At 40.3% G+C, this 25,751-nt stretch overlaps 1 protein-coding gene, 1 long non-coding RNA gene and 1 pseudogene across 9 annotated transcripts in view; 1 reads left to right on the top strand and 2 right to left on the bottom strand.

Moving 5' to 3' along the window:
* Window positions 1-25,751, bottom strand: part of HEATR6 (HEAT repeat containing 6) — a 41,987-nt gene that overhangs the window by 9,460 nt on the left and 6,776 nt on the right. For all 8 annotated transcript variants that reach the window (XM_072779564.1, XM_072779566.1, XM_072779562.1 and 5 more), the window contains exons 4-19: window positions 25,536-25,651; window positions 24,627-24,741; window positions 22,663-22,764; window positions 21,511-21,648; window positions 19,223-19,518; window positions 17,810-17,987; window positions 12,393-12,599; window positions 11,846-11,945; window positions 9,193-9,548; window positions 8,044-8,166; window positions 7,601-7,687; window positions 4,926-5,060; window positions 4,034-4,156; window positions 3,217-3,341; window positions 2,277-2,373; window positions 1,050-1,254 (exon numbers count right to left, since the gene is read on the bottom strand). In XM_072779564.1, coding sequence (XP_072635665.1) covers window positions 1,050-1,254; window positions 2,277-2,373; window positions 3,217-3,341; window positions 4,034-4,156; window positions 4,926-5,060; window positions 7,601-7,687; window positions 8,044-8,166; window positions 9,193-9,548; window positions 11,846-11,945; window positions 12,393-12,599; window positions 17,810-17,987; window positions 19,223-19,518; window positions 21,511-21,648; window positions 22,663-22,764; window positions 24,627-24,741; window positions 25,536-25,651 — 2,503 coding nt within the window. The remainder of the gene's footprint in view (window positions 1-1,049; window positions 1,255-2,276; window positions 2,374-3,216; window positions 3,342-4,033; window positions 4,157-4,925; window positions 5,061-7,600; window positions 7,688-8,043; window positions 8,167-9,192; window positions 9,549-11,845; window positions 11,946-12,392; window positions 12,600-17,809; window positions 17,988-19,222; window positions 19,519-21,510; window positions 21,649-22,662; window positions 22,765-24,626; window positions 24,742-25,535; window positions 25,652-25,751) is intronic.
* On the top strand, window positions 4,882-15,255 carry LOC140606338 (uncharacterized). The gene is made up of 3 exons (XR_012008676.1): window positions 4,882-5,687; window positions 6,234-6,479; window positions 8,712-15,255. It is a non-coding gene; the product is annotated as an uncharacterized lncRNA (long non-coding RNA).
* On the bottom strand, window positions 10,498-10,616 carry LOC140607586 (U4 spliceosomal RNA; annotated as a pseudogene).

Here is a 25,751-nt window from a genome sequence, read left to right as displayed (position 1 = left end):
ACACCCAATGTGGGGCTTGAACTCACAATTTCAAGATCAAGAGTCAAGAGTCACATGCTTTTCTGACTGAGCCAGCCAGGTGCTCCCTGGCTGTGAGCTCTTGGCAGTAAAGGGGAGGAGGGCCAGATTTCCCTAACCTGATGCATGCTCTACTGGCCCAGGATGGATTTAACTTCTCCAGGAACTTACCTTGTTTTAAACCTTATCTGAGACAAACATATAAGGCAAATGCTGGTAAGGAAAGTGAAGGGATTTAGAAGCCACAACCCATCTGCCTAAGCAGCTATTAGCCACTGATGGTCTATCACGACACATAGCAAGTCATTACTTAGATGGCTTCCTACAACGCAGCAGCCCACTTCAGTTCCAAGGGCTCACACGGGATTTCCAAATTCCACCCTTTATACTTTGCCACTTTTTCTCCTTCATTTTTACCCCCTGTTGTTAAAACAACATACACTCTTGTAAGTGAAAGCAGAAAAAAATCCTACTCATTGTCCCCTCCAGAGGCAATTGCTGTTAATAATTACGCTAATTTTCTTTCAGTCTTTTTTCTACCCATTTATTGAGATCAAGCTGTAGAAACAATTTCACATCCTGTTTTAATTTGCTTAACATCAGAAGTACTTTCCAAGATTATCAAAAACTTTTTGTAATCATAATTCTAAGAGATTCCTTTGAATATATACACTATGATTTACCTCAACCATTCCCCTAAACTTAGGTGTTCAGAACATTTCCATTGTTTTCTAATACTGTTATAAGTAACATATTAAGGAATATCTTTAATAACAATGTAGGCTGGTGTGTGTTGTCCTAGGGTTCTCCACCAGAGAGAAAAGGGAGACTTTCTTTTTTTTTTTAAATGGTTACTTATTTTTTTTATTTTTTTATAAATTTATTTTTTATTGGTGTTCAATTTGCCAACATATAGAATAACACCCAGTGCTCATCCTGTCAAGTGCCCACCTCAGTGCCCATCACCCAGTCACCTCCACCCCCCACCCACTTCCCCCTCCCCTTTTGAAGTTCGTTTGAGACTTTCTTACCTAATGGAAGAGCAGGATTTTTAAAGACATTCCCCATTGCATAACAGGCATTCCATCGGACTTTCATGGCAGCCTCAATTAGAACAGTAGAAATCAGGGCCTGGATAGACTCCTCAATGATTTCAGCAAACCTGGGCTTTTCTATATGAGATGGTTGTAAAAAATGAAGCAAATTTCCAAGGGCCCGGACTGCATTGCTTTTTACCTACAATAAAATGTAAAAAAAAAAAAAAAAAAAAAAGCATTAGAAATCTGCTTTGCCAAAGAGATGTTACAGAAAGTATAATTTCAGCTTTAAAAAACCCAGGAAGTCTTGGACATCTTAAAGCAACGAGACAAGCAGCCTATAAAGCTGTAGCTTCTTGAAATGACTTGCATGGTGAACAGCCTATACCATCAGAAAGGTGAAGTTCTCCATAGGTCCTCACTGGTATCTTTAGATTAGACTTTAGAGAGGTCTGTCCTAATTTTGCAGAGATGGCATGGAAAGCCCAGGGGCAAGAGGACAAATCTAGCTTGCAGCAAGGTGAGGAGAGGCCAGGCTTCAAAATTCTTGTCTGGTAATTTTCCCAAGTCTCAACCTTTGCGGCCTACTAGAATCATCTGGGGAGCTTTCTTTTTCAAAAACTAATTCCCAGGCCCTAATCTCAGAAATTCTGAACAAATTAGTCCCACACAGGGCTTCCCAGTTTCAGAATCACTGTGCTAAATTAAGCACTCAGTATGGGTCAGCACCTATGCTAGGTGCTTTGACACAAGGCATCTCTGGGGCCACCGAGGTAGAGGTCATGACTTCCATGTTCAAGATAAGGAAACTGACCTTCACAGAAGTTAAATAATACACCAAACATCACCCAGCCATTACAGGGCAAGCCAGATTTTGAACCATGTCTGACTCGCCCTAAAGCCCATTTTTATACTTTCAACTTATTAAAGCCAAGGGCTGCTCATCTTTCTAACCTGACACTTAAAGACTTTTTGGAAAAAAACAAAACAAAACAAAAATAGATCATATTAAAACAAACATGGAGAGATCACAGAGTAGTATTACAAAAGCACTGATATTTTTCAGGAGACAGGAAACAAAAGATACTATGCAAGGTAGAGTAGGCCACATCATACCAAGTACTCTCTCAATCTCCTCTGAACAGGGATAAACTTGGTGGGATAAAACTATAATATAGTACGTATCCACCTGAGAAGCACTAGGTTTTGCTGTGAATCTACCTTGTCTTTATCCCTGGATGCTTCTATAGCTGATCGCAACATCTTCAAGAGCAGGAGACCAGAGAACTCTTCCTGGAAACTTGGGTCTGGTGTCTCCCTGTTCCATCCAAAGCAGGCAAAACATGTTAAATGGTAAAACCCAGTTAAGTATACACATATACACATACATTCACTTAGTATAACTATAAAAAATTTGGGAAGACAGCTCAAAAAATCTGTTTAGATTACACCAAGAACTTAGTTTATACCTTTTGACCTAGTAGGTCCACATCTAGGAATGTGACCAAAAGGTGTATCTCAAAATAAAGATATTGTGCACAAAAATGTTCACTGCATATCAAACCCTAAAATAATGCAAATAGTTCGATAACAAGGAAACGGTTAAATAATCACTGTGCGGTAATGGCTGTGTAATAGTAATTAACATTTATAAAGAGGAGAAAAAAAAGAGTCAGGAGAATGCTTATACACATCATATGTGAGAGCTAAGCAATGAACAGCAGGATGCTAGTATATGAGGAACAACAGTTGCCTCTAGGGAGGGGAGTGAGGTAGGAGAAAGGCTTCATAATGAATACCCCCTTTGTACTGTTTCAATTTTTTTTTAACCTGTGAATACATTACTTTAAAAAATTATAAATTTGACACTTAAAATGCAGCCATACTATGGTTTTGAATTTCTACTTTTATATTTTCCACATTTTTATAATGTGGATATATTACTTATTTTAGCATACAGTATTAAATATATATACATACACAAACATACATAAAGGATAACTTCCTAATCTTATTACTTGAAGAAATATAAAACAAAGCAGGAAGACTGATATACAACATGGGAGAATTACTGTTAGTTCTTTTATAGTAGAGGTAAGATATCCTCCTAGGGACCTAAGCCTCAGAGGTCACTGAGGGAGAAGTGAGCTGAGTCACCTACATGTTGACAATCAGAGTGTCTGTCAGGTTGCCCAAGGACCAGGCTGCTTTGGCCCGGACATTCAGAGATTTGTCTTGAAGTGACATCAATATTGCATTTGCTGTGTCTGCAACAAATATGACATCCTAGAAGATAAAACACTGTAGTTACTTTATGAGCTCACAATGCTGCCTTGAAAATTCTGAAATTCATTTTCAGAGAAAGATATAAGCCTTTACCACAAATCTCTATTTGAAAATCAAAATTTATTTACTCAATTTACTCTTCTACTATGTTACAATTTGGACATCTACTAAAAACCCCAAGGGAGGGTCTTCCATGATTTCAGGATATGCCACGAACATTCAAGGAGCCTATGGATTTTGCTCTTGTGGAACATCTTACAACCTGGTCTGTGACCGTTATCTGTGAATTCTGGGCTTACACTGATTTCTACCTTGGGAAATGATGCTGACAATGAAATATATTTCTAAAATACACCCTATTTATTACACACTTCTCAGAGAGATAAATGTCACAGAGTGAAAGAGAAATTTCTTTCTTTCTTAGTAAAAACTTTATCGGCTTTCTAAATTATTACTATCACAAGGTAATGTCCCATTTCTCTTTTTCCCTTCTCTCTTAGTCTGGGGTAATGTGCTAAGTAATTGGAAATAAATGAACTACAGGCACTACCATGTTTTAGTAGCGATTAAAGAAACCAGATCAAAAGCAATGTAACATAGTTTACTGTCTCACTCAAGAGCTCTCTATCCACCCAAACCAGTATGACTCTGGCCCATGAGAGGCACAGAGGGTGGTACAGGCTCCCTCTGACCTGTCTGAGGCAAGGGAAAAGCACGTAGACTCCAAGGGCCCGCGAGGTCGCAGCTTTCACTAATCGGTTCTTGCTGTCGTTCAGCCCAAGCAGCATGGTGATGCACAGAATCTGCCTGTCACTCTGCAGTGAGAAAGATTGGCAAAGGAAAAGTGAAACCAGAAGAACTATGAGCCACTGTCCTCAACAGGTGAATGTGACACGTCTGTGTCTGAGTTTGTATTCAGGAGCTGAACACAACTGAGATCTTGAAATGACCTTGGCAGAGTACAGAGATTCATTTTGGACCCAGGCATGAGGTGAATGCCTGCTTGGTGCTGGGCACACACAGCATCTGTGACCAGTAACCTTTACCACTATGTGAACGGTCAGTGCATTCTCCTCCTTCATAAGCTAGAACAGACACAAATGCCACCAGGGACTAAAGAAGGGGAGCAGCCTGCATACCCTGTACAGTGGGCACCAGCCAAGTATGGTCACACACTTCATGTCATTCCTCACATTGTGCCCACTTTACAGATGATAAAACTCAGTTTTACAGAAGTTAAGATCATCAGAGAGGCAGAGAATAAGAGTACAGATTTATATCCAGGTCTTAACTTTTGGCTTTGAAAGCTTTTCTGAAATGTCTCTGACTTCCAAGCCTCTCGCCTGCCTTCTACCACCCACCCTCTAAGCACAGGGAGGAAAGGCTCTTCCCAGGACATTAAGACTTTAAGTTGTACCACTGCCCTCACCCCAGACTCAAGTAGACTGAGCCCCCCTTTCTCAGAGAGCCTGTTCAATACTGACTCATAATGAAAAAGAATCTGAATCAAACAGAAGCTCTGATGCTGGGGCAGGGTGGGGGGAGGGTGGGCACTCAGGGCTGAGCAAGCACTCCTCAGTTTACCGGCAGGCTGCTGAAGGCCTCGGGCAGGATAGAAGACAGAGCGTCACAGGCGCTCGCTTGCAGAGTTGGGTGCTCGGAATTCTGCAGGGCTCTAGGCAGAGGGCCGTTCAGCATCATAGTCCAGAACATCACCACCTGGAACAGGGCCACAGTTAAAACCGCCACCATGAACCAACAATGGAACCAACTCAATGCAGACTGCCACAGGGGGCTGTAGTAATGAAATATCCTTCTATAAAGTAGTAGCTTCTTTTAAGTGCTTCTGCTAGTCCTTCTTCTACAGCAATGGAAGGAACTTCAGAAAACAATGACTGCCTCCTTCTACTTTAATGACCAGAAAATGGTCTGCTACTGTCAGGCGGCCAGAGAAGACAATCATGACAAAGGGGGTAAAGGATGGCGGTAACAGCAGCAGCCATGGCCCCTCAAGTTTTCCAGAGAGCATCTCATATGCCAGGCGCTGCCCTCAGTGTCTCACACACATCTATCCACCGCAGTCCTCAGCACAATTAAATGAAGTAGAGTCATTATCTCTACTTTCACACAAGGAAACTGAGGTGTGAAGGGATGGCATCAGGGTCCCACAGAGCCCAGAGGCTGGTACCAGAGCCCAAAGAACGCAGGATCCAGAGGCAGAGCTGGGGCTGGATCCTTCAGTGGCTACATCCCATCTCTGCAACCTTGGACAAGTCACTGAACCTGTCTCATTGTCAGTTCCTCTTCAGTAGAACAGGGTGAAGCTGTCTACTTGGCAGAGTCTAGGTGAGAGTAAAATGTAATGCTGTGTGTGAAGTTCCTCACCTGGGGCCTGATGCATAATGGCAACTCTTTAACTGAACAGGGGGCTCTGTTGTGAGCACTTTGAGGAATGAGCTCCACTCTAAGGCTCTCAAGAGGCCTCCAAAGATACCTAGAACACTTTCTTTCCCATGCGTTCTAAAAACCTGGGGATTCACGTGCATTTGCAAACCTATCTGTGGTTTGGTATCTCTACTTTCTGCCCCATGGATTTAGTCCTGAGTTTTACCATGTATCCCACAGCACAGTTCTGTTCTCCCCTAAATCCCAGCTCCTAAAAATCCAATTTGGGCCTTTCTCACCCCAAACCAGAAGACTTTGGACAGGTATGATGGCTCACAGTGATTCTCACCTCCTATGTTAAGGAGGTGGCCCTTTGCCTGCACAGTGGCTAGGGCTGACCTGTGTATCCAGTAGGGTGCTATGGAAATGACAATGAAATATCCAAAGCACGGTCATAAAAACACTGTAGCTTCTGTCTTGCTCTTGATTCTCTTGTTTCTCTGGCAGGGAAAGCCAGCCACTGTATCAAGAAGACACTCATGCAGTCCTCTGGAGAGGTCCTCATGGGGAGGAGGAAGTGAGGCCCACCACCAAAAGGCAGCACTAATTTGCTAGGTATAAATAAGTGAGCCATGGTGAAGATCCTCGAACCTCTGTCAAGTTCAGGTAACTGCAGCCCCTCCTGGGATCCTGACGGCAACCTCAGAGAGACCTGAGTTAAGCTACTCCCAATTCCTGTGTCACAGAAACCATGTAAGAGGATATATATTGTTTTAAGCTGCTAAATGTTTTGTATAATCTACTACTCAGCAATTGACAAGTAATATAGAAAGTGTATCTTTTCTTTTTTTTTTTTTTAAGATTTCATTTATTCTTTCATGAGAGAGACAGAGAGGCAGAGACACAGGCAGAGGGAGAAGCAGGCTCCATGCAGGGAGCCTGACGTGGCACTTGATGCCAGACCCCAGGATCACACCCTGAGCCAAAGGCAGACGCTCAACCTGGGGTCTCTGTATCTTTTTTTAATGGATGAAACGATACCCAAGTGTGAACAGATGAGTCTCGCCTAAAGTCACTTGACGAGCAGGAGGGGGACATCTGGATGCAAACTCAGGTCTGTCTGAGCAAAGTTCAACTCACCTCCTGTGAATGGTGACATTTCAGTTTTATGGCAGTCTCATGAAAGGACTAGGGCTAGGTATCCCTAATTCCTTGCAAGGATGATGGAAATTGCAAAGGGAAGAGAACAGGCAGGACGAGGAGGACAGGAGGAAAAGCCATCACTTTTAAGAGGTCCACATATTCCTCTTCTAAAGGCCTGCCAGTGTGGGGGCAGCAGAAACAACCTCAGATCACAGGACTTTAATAGGAACTAGGGGGGTGCAGTGGTGAGGGAGTTAAGGGAATGGAAATCTATCAAGCACCTACTATGTGCCAGCATCTTTACATTTCAATCTTCCAACAGCCCCAGGAGTTAAAGATTATTATTCCTCTTTATGAGGAAACTATGCTCATACATCCATTAATGGTGCTCCCTACATTTGATCTCATGCCTTCTGATTCCAAATCCTTGGCTCTTCCCATTATTTCAGTCTGCCTCTTGGGCAGGATGAACAACCAAATTAGGTTTTATGCAGAAGAAATATTGATGTTTCAATTGCTGGCTCTCTATTACACATAATCTGACCACACACTGAAATGCAAATAAACCGAAGCCCAAATAAATCCTATTTATGCTAGTATCATGTCATCACAGATTATAAACTAGTTTTTGACAGTGGAAGAAACTATACTGTTTCCTTCACTTTATCACTAAGCCTCAAATCTGACTGAAGTACTAAGAAAGGAAAAAATGTGAACTGACATGTACTTACCAAGCTGACTGGCACTCTCTGATCAGATGCTATGGAAGAGTCTGGTTTATACTGTTGTATTAAGCCTGTACCCAGTTCTTCCAGAAGCTGCCGAGGTAAAGGAAATAGATTATCAAAGCCCAGTATTAGAAGCATGGAGGTAGGAAACCTCACTTGTTTGGAGATGACCTCAAATCAAGGGGAAATTAATTTCCAACTGAATTTTCTTTCTTATCTTAGCAATTCCTATGTCAGAGGCTTTCTTTCAGGAAAAAAATCACCAGATATATATTGTTAGTATATTGTCAAATGAATTCTTTGGGTTTATATTAGAGCTGAAAATAAAGGAATGTATGACTTTCCCTACCTGAAACCTCTATAAAAACCTCAGAATACAGAGACATGTAGCAGAGGGAACAACATAAAGGAAGAGAAGAAAAAAGGAGACTTTTCACAAAAGTTACCTTTGCTCCATGAAGCTGAATGGATGGATCTGCTTCCCCCATGCACTTGCAAATCACCTCTCCAAGCTCCATTAAGTACACTTGAGCCATTGAAAAGTAGCCCCTAGCCAGATGAGCTAACACCTGCAAAGAGAATACACGCCAAGACCTGAATGCAATGTGGGGCCACAATATCCAGAAAAGTGCTTTAAGGTTTCAGAAATCACTCACACTTAACCAGGGGCAGTGATCTAATGTTAAATGAAATGAACCACCAGAATCTTTACAACTAAAATCAATTCACTATATCATATAATTCCATGATGCTTTATAATTTATGAAATGTGTTTCATTAAGATTGTCGATATTAATGAAGCTGGGAACAATTCTGAGGCAAGGGCTAACTGAATACTTCAATTGAAGGAGCTAAGGCTGCAAAAGTTAAAGGCTAAAGGGCATGTTTAATATCAATCCAACAATTAGCAGGAGAGTGCAGAACCAAACCCGTGTCTTAGATCACAGCTGAGTACAGAAGAAGCGAGTACATTAACCTAAGATTGTTCTCTTCCTTTGAAGGAGCATTTATTTTGTAGTCTCTAAGCAGACAAAAGATGAAAGAGAAATTATGGAGAGTTACAGATTTACTTAAAGCTGCAGAAATCAAAGATGAACTGTACAATTTCTTTCAGAATTACTGTATCAACATGGGACGCCTGGGTGGCTCAGCAGTTGAGCATCTGCCTTTGGCTTGGGGCGTGAGCCCGGAGTACTGAGAACAAGTTCTACATCGAGCTCCCTGCATGGAGACCGCTTCTCCCTCTGCCTATGTCTCTGCCAATCTCTCTCTCTGTCTCATGAATAAATAAATAAAATCTTAAAAAAAAAATTACTGTATCATCTAGCATACCCACCTGTCACATAAAAACAGAGGTGATTAAAATGGCTTACAACAAAAAGGAATGCATCTGATATTTACAACCAAGTCTTCTCCCAACCTCCACCCAAAACAAAATAATAGAGCACTCACACCTAAAATACAACTTCCCCTAACACCTCTGCCCTGTGGCTCCATTTTACATTATTTTCATGGACTCACTTCTCACAATCCAGCATCCTTTGAAGGCAGAATTATTTCTTCCATTTCAGAAATGAGGAGCTGAAACCTCCTACCTGTAAGGCCTCCAGCCGCATAGGGGATGGTTCATAGGTGCTTCCTGCCGCACAGCCAGCATCGCTACCTGAACAGGAATCCTCCTTGGGCAATACAACAGTGGAAATGCAGAGTCGGATGAGCCAGCAGGGCTCTGAAGTCCCCTTTGGGGAGCTAACTGATGCTTCTTCCAGAAAGGGTCCTGAGGGGGCCTTCTTCCACCAGTCAGGAGTGCTGAGGTGGGGAGTCGCTGAATTGCTATTGTTGAGTCCGGAAGAACAGGGTTGCTGTAAAAGCAGCTGGACTTCAGGTAAAGGTGCGTGAGTGGAGACTATGGCTCCCAAAAGAGTGAAGCTTGACACTCGAACATTCACATCTGTCAAAGTTAGTGGGAATCACTATCACTGTGGAAACAGCTATCATAGAGATTGTAATTACCACCGCAGGCAATGGAGAACTAGGACATCCTTGGTTAACCTATATCTAAATTAAATCCCTAGCCCTAACTTCCAGCTTAGAGAAATACATGGGACACAAACAGAAGTTCAACAACACTGTAAAGAAACTGAGCATGTGAAACGTGCTGGAAGACAACTGTCTGGGACTCATCCGTAAATCAACGTGGCGAAAGAAAGAAAGGGGTGACGAGACTGTTCTAGGTTAGAAGAGACTAGAGTGACATGATAATGATATGTAATGCATACACCCAGAATGAACTCAAGTGCTTACAAAAAATGAGGAAACGGGGCACCTGGGTGGCTTAGTAATTGAGTATCTGCCTTTGGCTCAGGTCATGATCCTGGGGTTCTGGGGTTCTGGGATCGAGTCCCACAACAGGCTCCCTATAGGGAGTGTGCTTCTCCCTCTGCCTATGTTTCTGCCTCTCTCTGTGTCTCTCATGAATAAATAAAATCTTTAAAAAAAAAAGAAAGAAAAAAGTCGAGGAAAAGACTTTTTGAGACATGGGGAAATCTGAACGTGGAGTAGATACCAGACAGTATTATGGAACCAGTATAATTTTCTTAGGTGCATGGAACCAATGTAATTTTCTTAGGTGCGAGAATAGTGGTGTGTTTTTTTGGAGATTGTCTTTATTCTTAAAAAAAAAAGGTTCATGCTGAGATATTTAGGATGAAATATCGTGTCTGTAACTGACTTTCAAATGGTTCAAAAATATAGATATTTATACACGTATATGCATACACATACACAGATGCATATATGTGGATGGAGGCAAAGCCAACATAACAAATGTTAACTGTGAAATCTAGGTAGATGTAGGCTGATGTTCACTATACTATTCTTTCAGATTTCTGGGGGTTTGACTATTTTAAAAATAAAAATATTGGAAGATCAAGCCAGATACTTGGAAGGGACTTTTGATTAGCAATAATTGCGCCTCGGATAAACCTCATTGGCTATGATACTGCCACTACGCAAAGCTGGAAAGGACTTTTGAGACATGACCTACTGCTCTCAGTTTACAGATAGAGAAAAGCTGGTGCAGTGAAAGAGCAAGGGACTAAGCCCAAAGACGTGGATTGTTTCCATCTTACTTCTGCCACTGACATGATAAGAGACCCCAAGGCAAGACTTACCTTTCTGGGTCCCCTTTTACACATTGGGGAAACAAGTGAATTGGACTTAGTTTACACATCATTAACTCATTTAAGCCTTATAAATATCTTATATGAGGTGGGTCTACTTCTTCCTCTTAGGAGGAAACAAGGGTTCTGATAGCTGCAATTATGAGATGGCAAAACAGATATGGGCTGCAGACCCTCAGCCTGACTCCAGGTCCACTAGCTCTTCCATGATGTCACAGAAACATTACCACCTCCTTCAAGTACCAGAATTCTCACCGAAAAACTTAACTTACTGGAATATGGTCTGATCCTAAAGCTTGCAACCAAAAGAAAAACAAATGTTCTCCATGCAAGTATTATAGCATATATATATTATGTGTGGGAGTAAGCCAGGAAATAATAAGAAATAAGATTCTGTGTCAGTGGGGATTTGAGGTTCTAGAATTTTATCTGAAATTCAGAGGAGACAATGTTAAAGAAGTTAGGTTTTATATTCCAGTTTTTTTTTTTTTCTAAAAAGATGATGTCTATGTGACTATCCATCCTTTTTTTTCTAAATATTTATTTTAGAGAGAGAGCACATACGCACAAGTGGGGGGAGAGGCAGAGGGAGAGAGAATTCCAAGAAGACTCCCCACTGAGTGCAGACTGCACTCCCCCAGCCGCCCCCCCCCCCCGCCCCAGCATAGTGACCCTGAGATCCTGACCTGAGTCAAAATCAAGAGTTGGATGCTTAACCAACTGGTCACCCCTATCCATCCTTACTTTTGCCTGAAGGACATGAACTGTGCATTATATATCAGAGCCTGCTCCCACACCCCACACTTGCCTCACCCCTAATTCTAAAGTCACTGTACCGAAGTAGTAAAGAACTAGTAATCCTTACAGTTAATTCTCTCTTTTCCTTCCAGTGGTGTCCACTGGGGCTCAGTGGTCAAAAGTGGGTTTCTAGCAATAGCTGATTTCCCCAAAACATGAGAACAAGTAGAGATATCTTAGAGCTATAAAAATGCCTTAAATATTTTTTAAACTAACAATCTACATTTGATGGATATAAAAAAGCAATTGATTTTAAACTACCACCAACCTTTGTGGCGGATATAAGGCTTTATCTGGTTCCAGACTTTGGTCAACAGGCTGAGTTTCAGACGGTTATAAGGTGAATTTGACACTAAATTTGCAAGGCACTGCAAAATAAAGAATAGCCTATCAATAGGTCTGATTAAGCCAGAGCAGAGACACAAAACTTTATAGCATTTAATTTAAAAAGCAAAGTCTTCATATTCATTTGAAAATCAGTTTTTCTCTTTTTTGTCCTTTTTTTTAGGGGAATAGTACTTATGTTCTCATTGGTACAACTTAATACTAAAAATAGGAGTATTTTAGTAAATCATTTATTTGGACATATAGAAATTATGGGTAAGATCAAATAAGTAGGCACAACAGGATAGCTTTAAATAAATAGGGTAGCTTTAAATAAAATCACCAGTTAGACTTCCAAATAGGATATCTTTTAAGTAAAATTACTACTTAGTTACATTCTTAAGTCAAATTACTTTTGGAAAGTATAAAACATTATGCAAAACTGAGCAGAGAAAACCCTCCAGAACCTATGGGTAACTTGGCACGCTTACCTTAATTATTTGAGTAAGGGTCTGTGAGGATGATTCGGCCACCAGAGCTAACAAAAGACATCTGTGCAATTCTCTAATGCTGGATGCAATCATTACGGAGAAGGGCGTGAAAGCCCTTCTGTGATCACTGGTATCTTCAGCAACAGAAAGAAATTGCTTTGAGCCTTCCAAGATAGCAGATAAAACTTGCAGAGCACATGCACGTGTCTGAAATTTCAGGATGATCCCAATCAGTTACTGATCACGAGTCAAATCCCCTTCTTCCTATTTTTGTTTTTAATTTTCAAAGTATTTCCAATCATGTAGGAAAACAGAGGCAGTAGGGTTATCTAGCAGGTCCTAACAGTAGCCATGAACTAGGCCACTTGCACTTCCATTACATTGCTGTTAGGTTTTCTTATGGTAAGGAATAAGTCTAAGCTACACCACAGTATGAAAACCTGAAATCATGAATGTACGAATAACTTAAAGATTAGAGGCTACTTCATTCAAGCATAAGGCCAAGTGAAAAGAGACAGTGAAATACTCATGGGGTAGAAAAAAAATACATGAGTATGGAGTCTGTTTTACATTAAACACGCTGCTTTCTCTGCTTTCCTGATGCATCCATTTTTTACAATTAAAAAAGTTAATTAAAGAGAGTATCAGGAACTTTATGTACATTCATCTTAGTGGGCATCATTAGTGATCCAACTTTTCAGAAACATTCATAGGAATCAAAACAAACGCTGCCTGCAGTGAGAGTCTTTGATAAGCAAATAAAGGAAAATCATTAACTATAACCTGAGGGATAGAGAGGAAAGTATGTGCCCCTTTGTCAATGGTCTGCTGTGCTTGTCAGGAAAAGGCTCACTGGAGTTAAGACTGTGTTTATAATGTTAAAAGATGACTTTCAATTTGTACTCGATGATTCTGTGGTCTTAAAAAGCATGAAAGAAAAAAATGAAATAAAAAGAAAGCCAATTTAACCAAAATGTAACGTAGGTGATAAATGCAGGGCTAATAATGTAATACTGTACCCCCAAAATGCCAATTAAACACTGTCAGATATTTTTAAAATGAAGAATCAACATTATAATTCGAATCTAAGTATGTGCTCGTCATGAAGCATATCTAACTTTGGTGTAAAAAGGTTTTCCAGAAAAACATCAACTATATCACCTCCAAGTAACAAGAAATAAGTCACTTTTGCATGCCTTTTGTAGAGTGGACTTACAAACAAAAAACTGAAAATTGACTGCTTTGAGAATAAATTTATAGTATAGCAATATGAGTCTCCAGAATTAAGCATCATTGCTGAAGTTAGGAAGTTGACAATGTATTAAGAAATTGTGTGCCTCTGTGTGTGTGTGTGTGTGTGTGTGTGAGACAGAGAGAGACAGCGAGAAAGAACTCATGCACAAGTCACAAGTCAGCTGACTCAAAAATTACTTAGATCAGGGCTGGCAAACATTTTCTGCAAAGGACCAGCAGCACATACTTTATATTTTAGACATTTTAGACCTTGTAAGCCTAAAAGTCTCTGTTGCAACCACCCAGCCATAGTAGCAGAGACATTAAATGAAGAATAAATCGGACTATGTTCTAATAAAGTTTTACTATGGACAATGAAATCTGAATTTCATATAATTTTTATGATGCGGGACTTGATCCCAGGACCCCAGAATCACGATCTGAGCTGAAGGCAGACACTCAACCACTAAGCCACCCAGGCGTCCCTAAAAACCATTTAAAAGCATAAAACTATTCTTAGCTCATGGGTCTTACAAAAACATAGTTTCCCAACACCTGATTGGATGGCTGATCTGAACTGAAAAAGATAGATGTTATGCTAAACTTCCATTTCTTTAGATGGCAATTAAAAACCATGATTCCAAAAAAATAAAAAAATAAAAAAAAATAAAAAATAAAAAAAAATAAAAATAAAAACCATGATTCCCCAAACAGCTCACAAATCAATTACAATTAAAAACCAAGTTGTGGAGAGAGATGAATTAATGCTCAAAAATGAAAACAAAAGTAATGTCACTGAAATATATCACTGAGGTATGAAATCTATGTAAAAAAATGTGATCTTATATCAAATTCTACTTCTCTTAGTTCTAATTTCCTTTAAACCTTGTTTAATATATCTTTCTTGCTAAAAAAAAAATGCTATTTATGACACTGAATCAAGTTCTGCTTCACTGGGTCTTATATCAATATTTAATATACTATTTATCAGTTCTGATCAGCACTTTCAGCAGAAACTACTGATGTGCAAACAAACCATAAGAGGTGCAGCTCTCCAGAGAGTTCATTTTGTTAAGTTTTTATTGTCAGAATATTAACAATGATGGTTGAGGTCTTTTCAATGTGATAAATGTCAGTGTGCTCTGTTTCACCAGTGGGTAGTTTCACTTCTTTGGACAGGCAGTCTTGTTCAAAGGTAATGAAACAGGAAAGCACTTTCCCTCTTTTTGCTACTAATGTGTAAGGCAGAAATATTTGCTAAGGTAGCTCAGTCAATCCTTATGTTTTCCTTTTTTTATGTTTGGTCTCAATCTTTCTGGGAGTGGATAGCAGTGAGGTTTTGATACACCTGGCTATTCCCTTGTTTGGTTTCATCCCAGGATTGCTTATTCTGCACCCATATTCAAGGTTAATTTTATTGGAGTGTATTCCCAAAGTTGGTTGCCTTTAGGGTGGAGGCATTTGAACACTACATCAGTGTCTCTAGATCTGGAGATATCCAAGCCAAGGTCATCTGTTCTTGGTTGGCCTTATGAGAGAAAACCTGATTACCTACTAGTTCATGATATTTAAAAACTTGCTTTATTCCCTTTCATAGTTATGCTATTACTCTAGATTTTGTTTCCACATTTCATAGCTCTCCAAAAGAAAAATAATCATCGGGATCCCTGGGTGGCGCAGCGGTTTGGCGCCTGCCTTTGGCCCAGGGCGCGATCCTGGAGACCTGGGATCGAATCCCACATCGGACTCCCGGTGCATGGAGCCTGCTTCTCGCTCTGCTTCTCTCTCTGTCTCTCTCTCTCTCTCTCTGTGACTATCATGAATAAATAAATAAAATCTTTAAAAAAAAAAAAAAAAAGAAAGAAAAATAATCATCATGGTATTTGAAAATCAGGGTAATTCTCAAGGTACCAAGAGGAAAGTATGTCCCACAGTTTGTTCCTTAGATCAAATCTTGATATACATAATCTTTTTTGTAACACCTCAGGGATTTACATAGAAGAAATCTATAAATTAATCATGGCATTTTTACTGATAATTTGCTCCGTGCTGTCTGGCATACAGGATGTGCTTTCTGAAACACATTTCCAACATATAAAAATGTGACCATTTCCCAAGTACTGCCCTGCTGCCAAAGCCTAAAAGAAATACGTAAGTTTTCTCCTTTGCAATTAATCACTGTAGCATCTCATACTGCAACTTCCTGAAAATAATCTATTGTCAGTGTTTTGAATGGAAGAGTCCAGTCCCCTCTTCTTCTGTCCATTTCTCTCTGGAAAGTTTCTCGGTGTTACCAGTGAAAACTGTGCTTTCAAGTGAATCTACCCTTGGTCGTATCATTACTGCACTTCAACAAGATGTGCTATTGTTTTGTCACATTTCATCTTGGCTAAGAGAAACTTCAGGCACCCAACTCTACACTTACAATGAGCCTTTGAGCAGATGACCATTCAGCCTTTACACAAGGCTGTACCTTTTAATCTAGCTCTGATCAATGCAGAATGCTGCTCCATTCCATTTACATCTTTTTATTTTTGCACATAGCTTTCTAGGAGTCTTTGTAAAAAGCCTCTCTAGTATATACTTTCTTCTAGTATATGTCTTGGTGCACATGGACAGTCTACAGAAATATGCAGAAGCTAAGCCTCACTGTGGACCATGACTGTCACACTTATTTACACCTTTGTAACCTAAAATCTGCTACAAAGTTGCTGATTACAATCATTTCACTTGCCATTACACTGAACCAACCCACAAACTCTAATCATTACTTCAACCTTCTTTAATACTTTTTAAGGATGATGACTCTTTTCCATTTCTCTAGGGCCTTCATGTGGCTTTTGTACTGGATCTAGGACATCTTTAGGAGGAAGTTTTATAGTTCTATAACTTTTCTTCTTACCACATTCCTTGCATTCACCAAAGCTAAAAAGCAAGAACATATCTGAAAGATACTCAAATCAAGGAGTATTTTGCAGTATGTAAAATTTCTAATGACACTCTAAGTCAAATGTAAACATTTAGAACTATAAAGATATATAAACAGGGATCCCTGGGTGGCGCAGCGGTTTGGCGCCTGCCTTTGGCCCAGGGCGTGATCCTGAAGACCCGGGATCGAATCCCACATCAGGCTCCCGGTGCATGGAGCCTGCTTCTCCCTCTGCCTGTGTCTCTGCCTCTCTCTCTCTCTGTGACTATCATAAATAAAAATTAAAAAAAAAAATAAATAAAGATATATAAACATCATGAAACTGATTTTAATCCACTTTCATGAGATCTGACTCCATAAACTCTCTGTACTCATACCCCATATTCACATGTCTCACATCCCCTTAGCTGGGGAGCTGCACCCTTAGCTGGTGGTTTAGTTGGCCTGCTACTTGCTCCACAGCACCATCTCCTCGGCTACTGCCAGCAGCTCCCCTCAGCTGAAGGCTCTTCAAATATATGTACTTTTAACTTTTATGGTAGTTTTCCTTTCAATTACTAGAATGGCTTCATTACTGACTTATTTGCCACCATTCATTTCCCTTTTTCCTCCCAGGTCCTCATTTGCTATTGATTCAGTCAATCGGAAAAATTTCTGCTGCTTTTAACTACTCAGGATATTGGGTATTTGCAAATTTTTTTGTGTACAACTGAAGCCCATTTATTTTTTCTTCACCCTTTAAGAGCATTTGAAGGGTCATCTAAAAGTTTTCTTATGTTTCCCATCATAAACATTTTTCTAAGCTTTCCATATCCTTCATAACCACTACAGACCAAGATATTCCACTAAATACTTAAGTTGCTTTTTATTCTTTCCTAGTACAAATACCATGGCAATCAACATTTTCATCAAAGGGAAGGATGCACACAGCTGCTTCAGTGTAGCTCAAAAGGGACACTGAAGTTCTTTTCTTTTTTTCTTTTTTCTTTTTTTTTGGACACTGAAGTTCTAACTCAGTGTGCTAAGGCTTTAAGCAAGCCCTGGGCAGGAGGCCATCTCACTATGATCTTTCTCAACCTGTTATTCACATGGGCCCACTTCCCATCCTCCTCCCTGTCCACTGATTCTCCACACAGGACTTGGGTTGGTATTAAAGACAGCTATATTCAGATGAGACCAGGTAAGGCAGAGAAAATAAAAAAGATGTGTAAAGTTCTTCTTCCTAGTATCATACTGAGAATTTAAATGCTCTTACCTTCGGAGAAGGATCTTTTAATGTAAGAGTCATCAAGGACACGGACTGAGGGCTGCCAAGCTCAGGTGTATCAGGTACAAAGGCTGACCAGTAGCCATAGAGAACTTTTTTTTCTATTGATTTTATAGTAGAAAGAAAACAAGCTAATGCTCCCTGGCGAACTTTGGCTTGGTAAGACCTGCCCAAGAGAAGGAAGAAAAAAGTCTTTTAATATTAAGTTTAAAAAATATAGACATGAAAGGCTATTTATTCCAGCCAACTCAAATGATACATTGAAAACTCAACATTCTGAATAAACCCTAAGGTATAGATGCCAGCAATGGTAATAAAAAAATGATTTTTTCAAAATACCTAATCAAAACATGTTAAAACAGTTTATATAACAAGTTAATAAAGTCAAGAATAGAAAAAGGGCAACAGTTTGACATCAGGAAACTACTGCTAGATATAAAACACTGCAGAGCATCTAGTCATCCAGCAAACATGCCTGGAGTACTTAAGGATGTGCCAGGCATTGGGCTGAGGCCAGCAGACATAAAGCCACCCCTGCCCCTGATAAGCTCATGAGTGGGAGAAACAAGACAGTTAAAGAGATAACTGCAGCACACTGTGATTAACACTAAGGCAGGGATAAGTCAAAGGGTCAAAAAAATAAGCCGGAATTGGGCAGGGGGTAGGGAGGAACACGGGAGGGCTAGGAACACGGGAGACTGTCCAAAAAGACTTCTCAGAGGATGTGACTGCTGAGCTCACACTGAAGAGGAGTAGTGGTTAACATGGCAAGAAGGCACACAGAGTGAAAGGAAATTCCAGGCAGAGGAACCACATGCACAAAGCGGATGAAGGATACACAGCAAAACGCAGAGTAAGGCAAAGCCCCATATAAACGAATCTTCAAGTTAAATCCCACATACCGATCAGGTTTTTGTTTTTTGTTTTTTTAAAGATTTATTATTTATTTATTCATGATAGACAGAGAGAGAGAGAGAGAGAGAGAGGCAGAGACACAGGCAGAGGGAGAAGCAGGCTCCATGCCGGAAGCCCAACGAGGGACTCGATCCCGGGACTCCAGGATCGTGCCCTGGGCCAAAGGCAGGCACCAAACCACTGAGCCATCCAGGAATCCCTACCAGTCAGGTTTTTTTTTTTTTTTTTTTTTAATTTTTATTTATGATAGTCACACACAGCGAGAGAGAGATAGGCAGAGACATAGGCAGAGGGAGAAGCAGGCTCCATGCACCGGGAGCCCGACATGGGATTCGATCCCGGGTCTCCAGGATCGCGCCCTGGGCCAAAGGCAGGTGCCAAACCGCTACGCCACCCAGGGATCCCCCGGCCAGGTTTTTAAACAAAGTTATAAACTTAGAAGCAACACAGATTATAAAGCATAACAACATAACCAAATACTACTACCTCATTTTACTCTGCATGCCTCCTTCAGCATCAGAATAGTCAGACTCACTACTGCTGACCCTTTTCCAACTGGCAGAACGGAACGGCGGGGAGACTCGGTCTTTTCCTGCAGCGCTTCCCTCCACCGGCAAACTCTGGCCTCCAAGGGGGGAGGAACAGGGAGCCTTCCCTTCATGCACGTGCTCTCTGCCCGAGCTAGGAACACAGGCTACTTCTTTTTCACCGCTGGATTCTTCCTCTTCCTCTTCTCCTTGCTGGATTTTCTTCGATTTTACTTTTGATTTTTTCTTTTTATTCTGATTTTAGGAGCAAATGAAAAAATATATATGACAGCTACTGGTACCTTTCCCACTTGATAATTACTGAGTATGTCCCCAATATGAGGAAAGAAGAAAAGAGGAGAAGAGAAAAAAGTGGCACTTAATTCCTGTAGTAAAGCGCTTATGCACACACCCTACTGGGCCATAGGAAACAAGGCATAAAGTACACGCACCAGGGCCATGCATGCGGCCCGAGTTTATATTCTCCCTGTCACTCTGTGCAAATCACTTAGCCTTCCATTCAGCCTAACCTTCCTCATCTGTAAGTATGAGGTTAAGGGCACCTTTCCTGCATAGTTGTGGAAGCATTCAGCCACAAGAGAATTAAAGTATAGAAAACGACCTGAGTGACAATTTTCTCAGTTCTCCCAGATAAGATACATAGCAAGCGCCACACTAGATGTAGTAGAGAGATGCTTATCCACCATATACAATGCATGTGTTAGGGCACTGGGGCTTTATAGATACTAAGTAAAAGCCAGGGTTTTTTCCCTTTCTCCTATTTCCTTTCCATGTATCTTTGTGCTACCCTCTGAATTCTCAAGGTCCCTGACTTTGAGTAAGGAAGGTCCTCATCCCTTCTCTTCTGGATTATTAACATGGCTCTAGACTCAAACCCTTTTACTTGTTACTGTAGTGATTTTTCTAAGATGTGTATCTGATCACCTCACTCCCCTATACAAGAGTCTTTGTTTCCACCATGTGTAAGATAAAAACTCCTTAGCGTACTGTGTAAGACCCTTATGATATGGCCTCTGCTACCACGTGTCCCAGCCTTCCATGCACGCACCTGACACTCTAGCCTACTGGTTAACAAATGGGCTGTGTTGATCTTTATGCTTACGTACCTTCTGTTCCCTCCAAATAAAATACTCTCCTTCCTTTTTGTATTTTTTTTTTTAAGATTTTATTTATTTATTCATGAGACACACACACACACACACACAGAGAGAGAGAGAGAGAGAGAGAGAGAGAGAGGCAGAGACAGAAGAAACAGGCTCCATGCAGGAAGCCTGACTCCTTTTTGTAGTCTATTCATTCTTAAGTCTCAGTCTGCCTGCCAAACTTAAAAAGCCCCCTCTTAAGCCTCTATTTGGATTGGGTGCCCTGAATGTGATCCCAGAGTACCCTGTGAATATTCTGATGAAAGAAATCACAATACTGCATTGTTTATTTATCCACTTCTTCTTTCCCAAACTCCAAAAAGCAGAGTCTATATCCTTAATGCGATGTTCAGTTAATGTTGCCTAAGTCAATGAATGAAAGAATTTCTAATTACAGGCATTTTATAGGTAATACCTGATACATTTCTAGATGTAATCCCATGGCCAGTATTATCTCTCTATGCTCTAGGTTCTCCAGTGGGAACATGAGGGAGATGGCAGCTATATGGACAGGCTGGGCAGTTTGGCATTTGTAACAGAGACCTACAATATTTACCAATTAGCCTTTTATTTTATTTTATTTTATTTAATAAATTTTTATTTATTTATGATAGTCACACAGAGAGAGAGAGAGGCAGAGACACAGGCAGAGGGAGAAGCAGGCTCCATGCACCGGGAGCCCGACGTGGGATTCGATCCCGGGTCTCCAGGATCCCGCCCTGGGCCAAAGGCAGGCGCCAAACCGCTGCGCCACCCAGGGATCCCACCAATTAGCCTTTTAGAGAAAACGTTGGTTTGCCTATAGTCTTAAGCATTTGGGGAACGAAGGATATGCAGCTTTGGGTATAAAGTGAATGTCCACTGTTATGGCTGCTACACTGTTTAGGCATCTTAGAAGTATAATACGCTCTAACTGGTATTTTCAGCAGTCTGATGAATTTAAATTTACTATGCTAAAAACTCTAAACTGAAGCCAAATTCAAAGGGAGCCTTTGGCACAAGTCGTGTTACAAATCACAGAAAACACATATAACACGCAATTAAAGACAATCTACAATTTAAATCTAAGCAGACAGAAGCATACCGCAGTTGGTCCGGAAGCGCTAGATTCAGATTGTTGTGGTCTGACAGGTGGTCGCCCATCATACTGAGGAAGTGGAGTGGGGTATAAGACCGTGGGCAGCTCTATGTTTAGTCCCGGGAGTCCATGAAACATAGACTTCTAATAATGATGATTAAGAAAACACACACATAAAACTAATCATAAAATAGAATGATTCACCATGTTCTACATCACATCAATGAACAGATTAATGTGTAGAAGCATATTTAGGAAACTAAAATGGATAGAAAATTGATACTTTGGAGGTTCAGGGCTTATAGAAAAGTTTAGTCTCATCTGGATGGATCTGGTCTGTCTAGATTAGGTGAAGTTTGATTTTAGTTTATTTACTTATAGTTTACTACTGAGTATGTCCCCAACATGAGGAAAGAAGAAAATGACTCAGCATTCTCATTGAGAAATACCATCCTTAAGAAATACTCCCCCCATGGAGAGGATGGGTTAATTATTAATTTTTAAATTTATCCAACCTGTTTTATCCAATTCTTTGTGGTCTATCTATAATTTTTAACCAATCTATCATTATTTCACTTATCTGTGTCTAGACCTAGCTGTCTGTCTATCTGGGAGATTGGACAGGTAAAGATTTGAAGTTTTAGTCACGATAAAGCTAGGTTATCATACATGGATGGCTTTGACCCGAGGCCACTTCCTGACTGAACTGAAACGTGGGTCCCCAAAGAGGCTGATCTGACCTTCCCACTGACCGGCAGGCTCAGAAGCCAAAGCATGCAGCCTACTGACGCCAACTTGACTGGTTTGCCTACTGCATGGGGCAAGAGCCAAAGGGAAGCCCTGGTTTCTTCTTTCAAGTACAAACAGGTTTGAGACGATCTGAAATTAAATTATCTACATAACCTATTCTTTTCCTAAGTTAAGATTCATAAGTAAAGTTTTAGAATTTTGAAACATTTAGTTAAAACTGTTTTTCAGTTCTTAATTTTAAGTATGCTTGTATATGAACATTTGAATGATCTCTCCTAAAATATAACATTTGAATGATCTTTCCTAAAATACTGGAGTGATGATATAAAGTGGTCTTTACAGCCAGGGTATAAAGTAGGAAAGACACTTGCCATAATGAGGACTTGGGTTTAAAGGGCAATGCCTTACCTTTAGCACAGCCAGAAGAGCTCCAAGTTCCTCAGTCTGTGTCAGTTTCATCTTACCCCCATTTAGAAGAGACTGTATGCCTTTTAATGCATTTTGTAACAACTAGGGGAAAGAAGAGGATGAGTTTAAAGGTAAAGGAAATGTGGTTATCTAGGGATCAACTTTCTACCATCACTGAGGCTAGAGGAGAAAGTCTCTAGATGACACAAAAAAAAAAAAAAAAAAAAAAAACATTCAAAAGGAGGAAAAAAGAATGAAGATCCAGAGGAGAGAGATCTGATGAGCTACTACTAATTATTTTCTAGAAATATAGAGTGCTTTCACCAAAGAAGAGTGGTCTTATCGTACATGTTCTTAAGCTAGCATGTACAAATGGTGAGCAAGAAAAAAAAAAAACAGGTGTGTAGTGGGAAGACGGTGACAGGGATGAGAAAGTGGCAGTGGAGATGGGAAGCGGGGAAGCTCTCTGATGCAGGAACCTCATTAGATCTTAAAGGCAAAGGCATGTATGTGGGAGAAGATTTCTAGAGGGCAATTCTGATCCAGACTGACCTTCTGACTCAGCATTCTCATTGAGAAATACCATCCTTAAGAAATACTCCCCCCATGGAGAGGATGTGAACCATAGCCTTTTTTCTGAAATAGTAGAAACACTGAAGAAATTCCATTTCCATCGGTTACAACAATGATGGTGTAAGAAGCTGACCCTCCTCTCTACATGGGAAATTCAACCACAGTATCAGCAAGCATCTGCCAAGCACTTTAAATGCTGTGTTTCATATACTGCTCATAGGACCCCACAAGGAAATTGCATCATTTGTCCCATTTCAGAGAGAAGGGATGGAGGCTCAAGAAGTTCAGTAACTTGCCCAAGGTCTCCCAGCGACAGCAGTTAGAAAGCATGAGGTACATCAACATGTATGGAAAAGATGCCCAAGAAATATTAACTTTAAAAAGGAGAGTTGTAAAACAGCATATTTAATATGACCCCACCTGAAAATTATAAAATATGCTCATTTACATAGAGAAAAAAAATATTTGGGGACTTGCAGAACAAATTGTTGTTCCAGGTGGTTATATCTGAGCATGGAGCTATGAGGAACTTTCAGTGTCAAAGATCTGTAATTTCTGCTATGTGTCACCCTGAACTTAAAACATGGTAATACATTGTCATATTTGCATCAAAACTTTTAAAAAGAAATACTATTGCAGATACTGTTGAAATCTACTCCTTTCCCTACCATCAAAAGGATAGATAGTTACTAGAGGTGCCTGAGTGCTCAGTCAGTTAAGCATTAGACTCTTGATTTTAGCTCAGGTCCTAATCTCGGGGTTGAGATTGAGCCCCACATCAAGCTACACACTGGGTGTGTGGAGCCTGCTTGGGATTCTCTCACTCCCTCTCCTTCTGCCCTCTGCGCCCTGTTGTATTCTCTCTTTCTCTCTCTCTAAAAAAATAAACAAATAAAAAAAAAGTTACTAGTCTAAAATTATATCACTTTTATAGTCAGGAGGAAAAAAATACTTTTAAGAATCCAGAACTGCAAAACAAAATAAACTTTTTTTTTTTTTTTTTAAGATTTTATTTATGCATGAGAGACATAGAGAGAGAGAGAGAGAGAGAGAGAGAGAGAGAGCCAGAGACATAGGCAGAGGGAAAAGCAGGCTCCATGCAGGGAGCCCGATGTGGGACTCAATCCTGGGTCTCCAAGATCATGCCCTGGGCTGAAGGCGGCGCCAAACCGCTGAGCCACCAAGGCTGCCAAACAGAAACTGTCTTATAACTTAACTTTGAAAGATACGATGTCCATCTTTGGAAGTTTTAAATATTCCATGTATGCCTATTATCTCTAGACAAAACTAATTCAGCAACCAAATTATACTTTTTAGTAACAGCTTCTGTTCTACTGCTGCTTCTAGACATCTCTGTAACATTCACAAGGATCAGTAGTAGCCCCACCTACCATGCAAAACGTGATATCATCCATATCAGATGATTTTGGAGACTGTAAAGTGGTCAAGAAAGCCTGGAAGCAGATATTTGGGTAGGGCTCCTCCAAGTATGGCTGTCCTGGCACACTAAAACACACATAGAAAAAGTGACTCAAACATAGTCTCCTTTAATGGGGCTTGCAAAGAGTAAGAATTAAAAACAGCAGTAATACCAACCAATGGAGCTGGAATACACCCTTGTATGAAACTGTATTAAGGAAGACTATTCACTTTGGGTGATTAACTATGGCTATGGGACAGAACAAGGATGGAATAAATAAGAAGGAGGAAGAGCAGTATGTATCCAAAGGGAAAAGTTACAGGTCTATAGTGGAAGAATTATAGAGAAAGAAATCTTTTTTAGTTTTTTTCAGTGCTTAAAGGGAAATAATGCAGACAGGTCCTGTCAAGCTAGAGTCACTCAGCTGAGCCGGCTGTCCTAGGCCGGCCTGAGCCTAGGACAAGATTTTTCATGGCATGAATCTACAACTTGGTGGCTGGGATTAGCTCCAATTTCTTAGAAGAAACTGACCTTGACAGAGGCCTCACCAAAGCTTAACTTTATACAACTATATTCTAAAAGACTTAATATGGTTAAAATTTATAGAAGAAAACAAAACCTTGACATATTGCACATGGACTACTTTTACCCTATTTTAGGGATAAAGTCCTAGTCTGTTTTTCCTTTATCTTTTTTATCAGCAATATTAAAATTAAAAAATAAACAATATATGATGATATTATTAGCAAGGAACACAGGAAACACAAAGTAGGTAATTTTTCTAAGTTGGCTTTGGCTTCAGACAGATTGAACTACCTATAAAGGATCCATGAGAGGCTCTACCTTATTACAGCTGGGTGATGTGACTGGATCCACATACCTGAGACATAAGTTTGCCATACAGTGCACTGCAGCTCTCCTAACTTCAGGGTCGGGCTGAGCCAAGTCACTCAACTTCATCAAAATCCCGCTCTTGCCTAGCAAGTCTGGGAGATACTAAAACAAAATAATAGCTAATGTTGGTCAAAGAAAACTTCTAGAAAAATATTACTCTTTAGACATGCCATTTTTTAAACTAAAGGGCAGTTAAGTACCA

Source organism: Canis lupus, chromosome 16 (assembly GCF_048164855.1).
Source record: "Canis lupus baileyi chromosome 16, mCanLup2.hap1, whole genome shotgun sequence".
NCBI lineage: Eukaryota > Metazoa > Chordata > Mammalia > Carnivora > Canidae > Canis > Canis lupus.
Note: the sequence above shows the minus strand (reverse complement) of the source record. Positions and strands in the feature narration are given on the sequence as shown.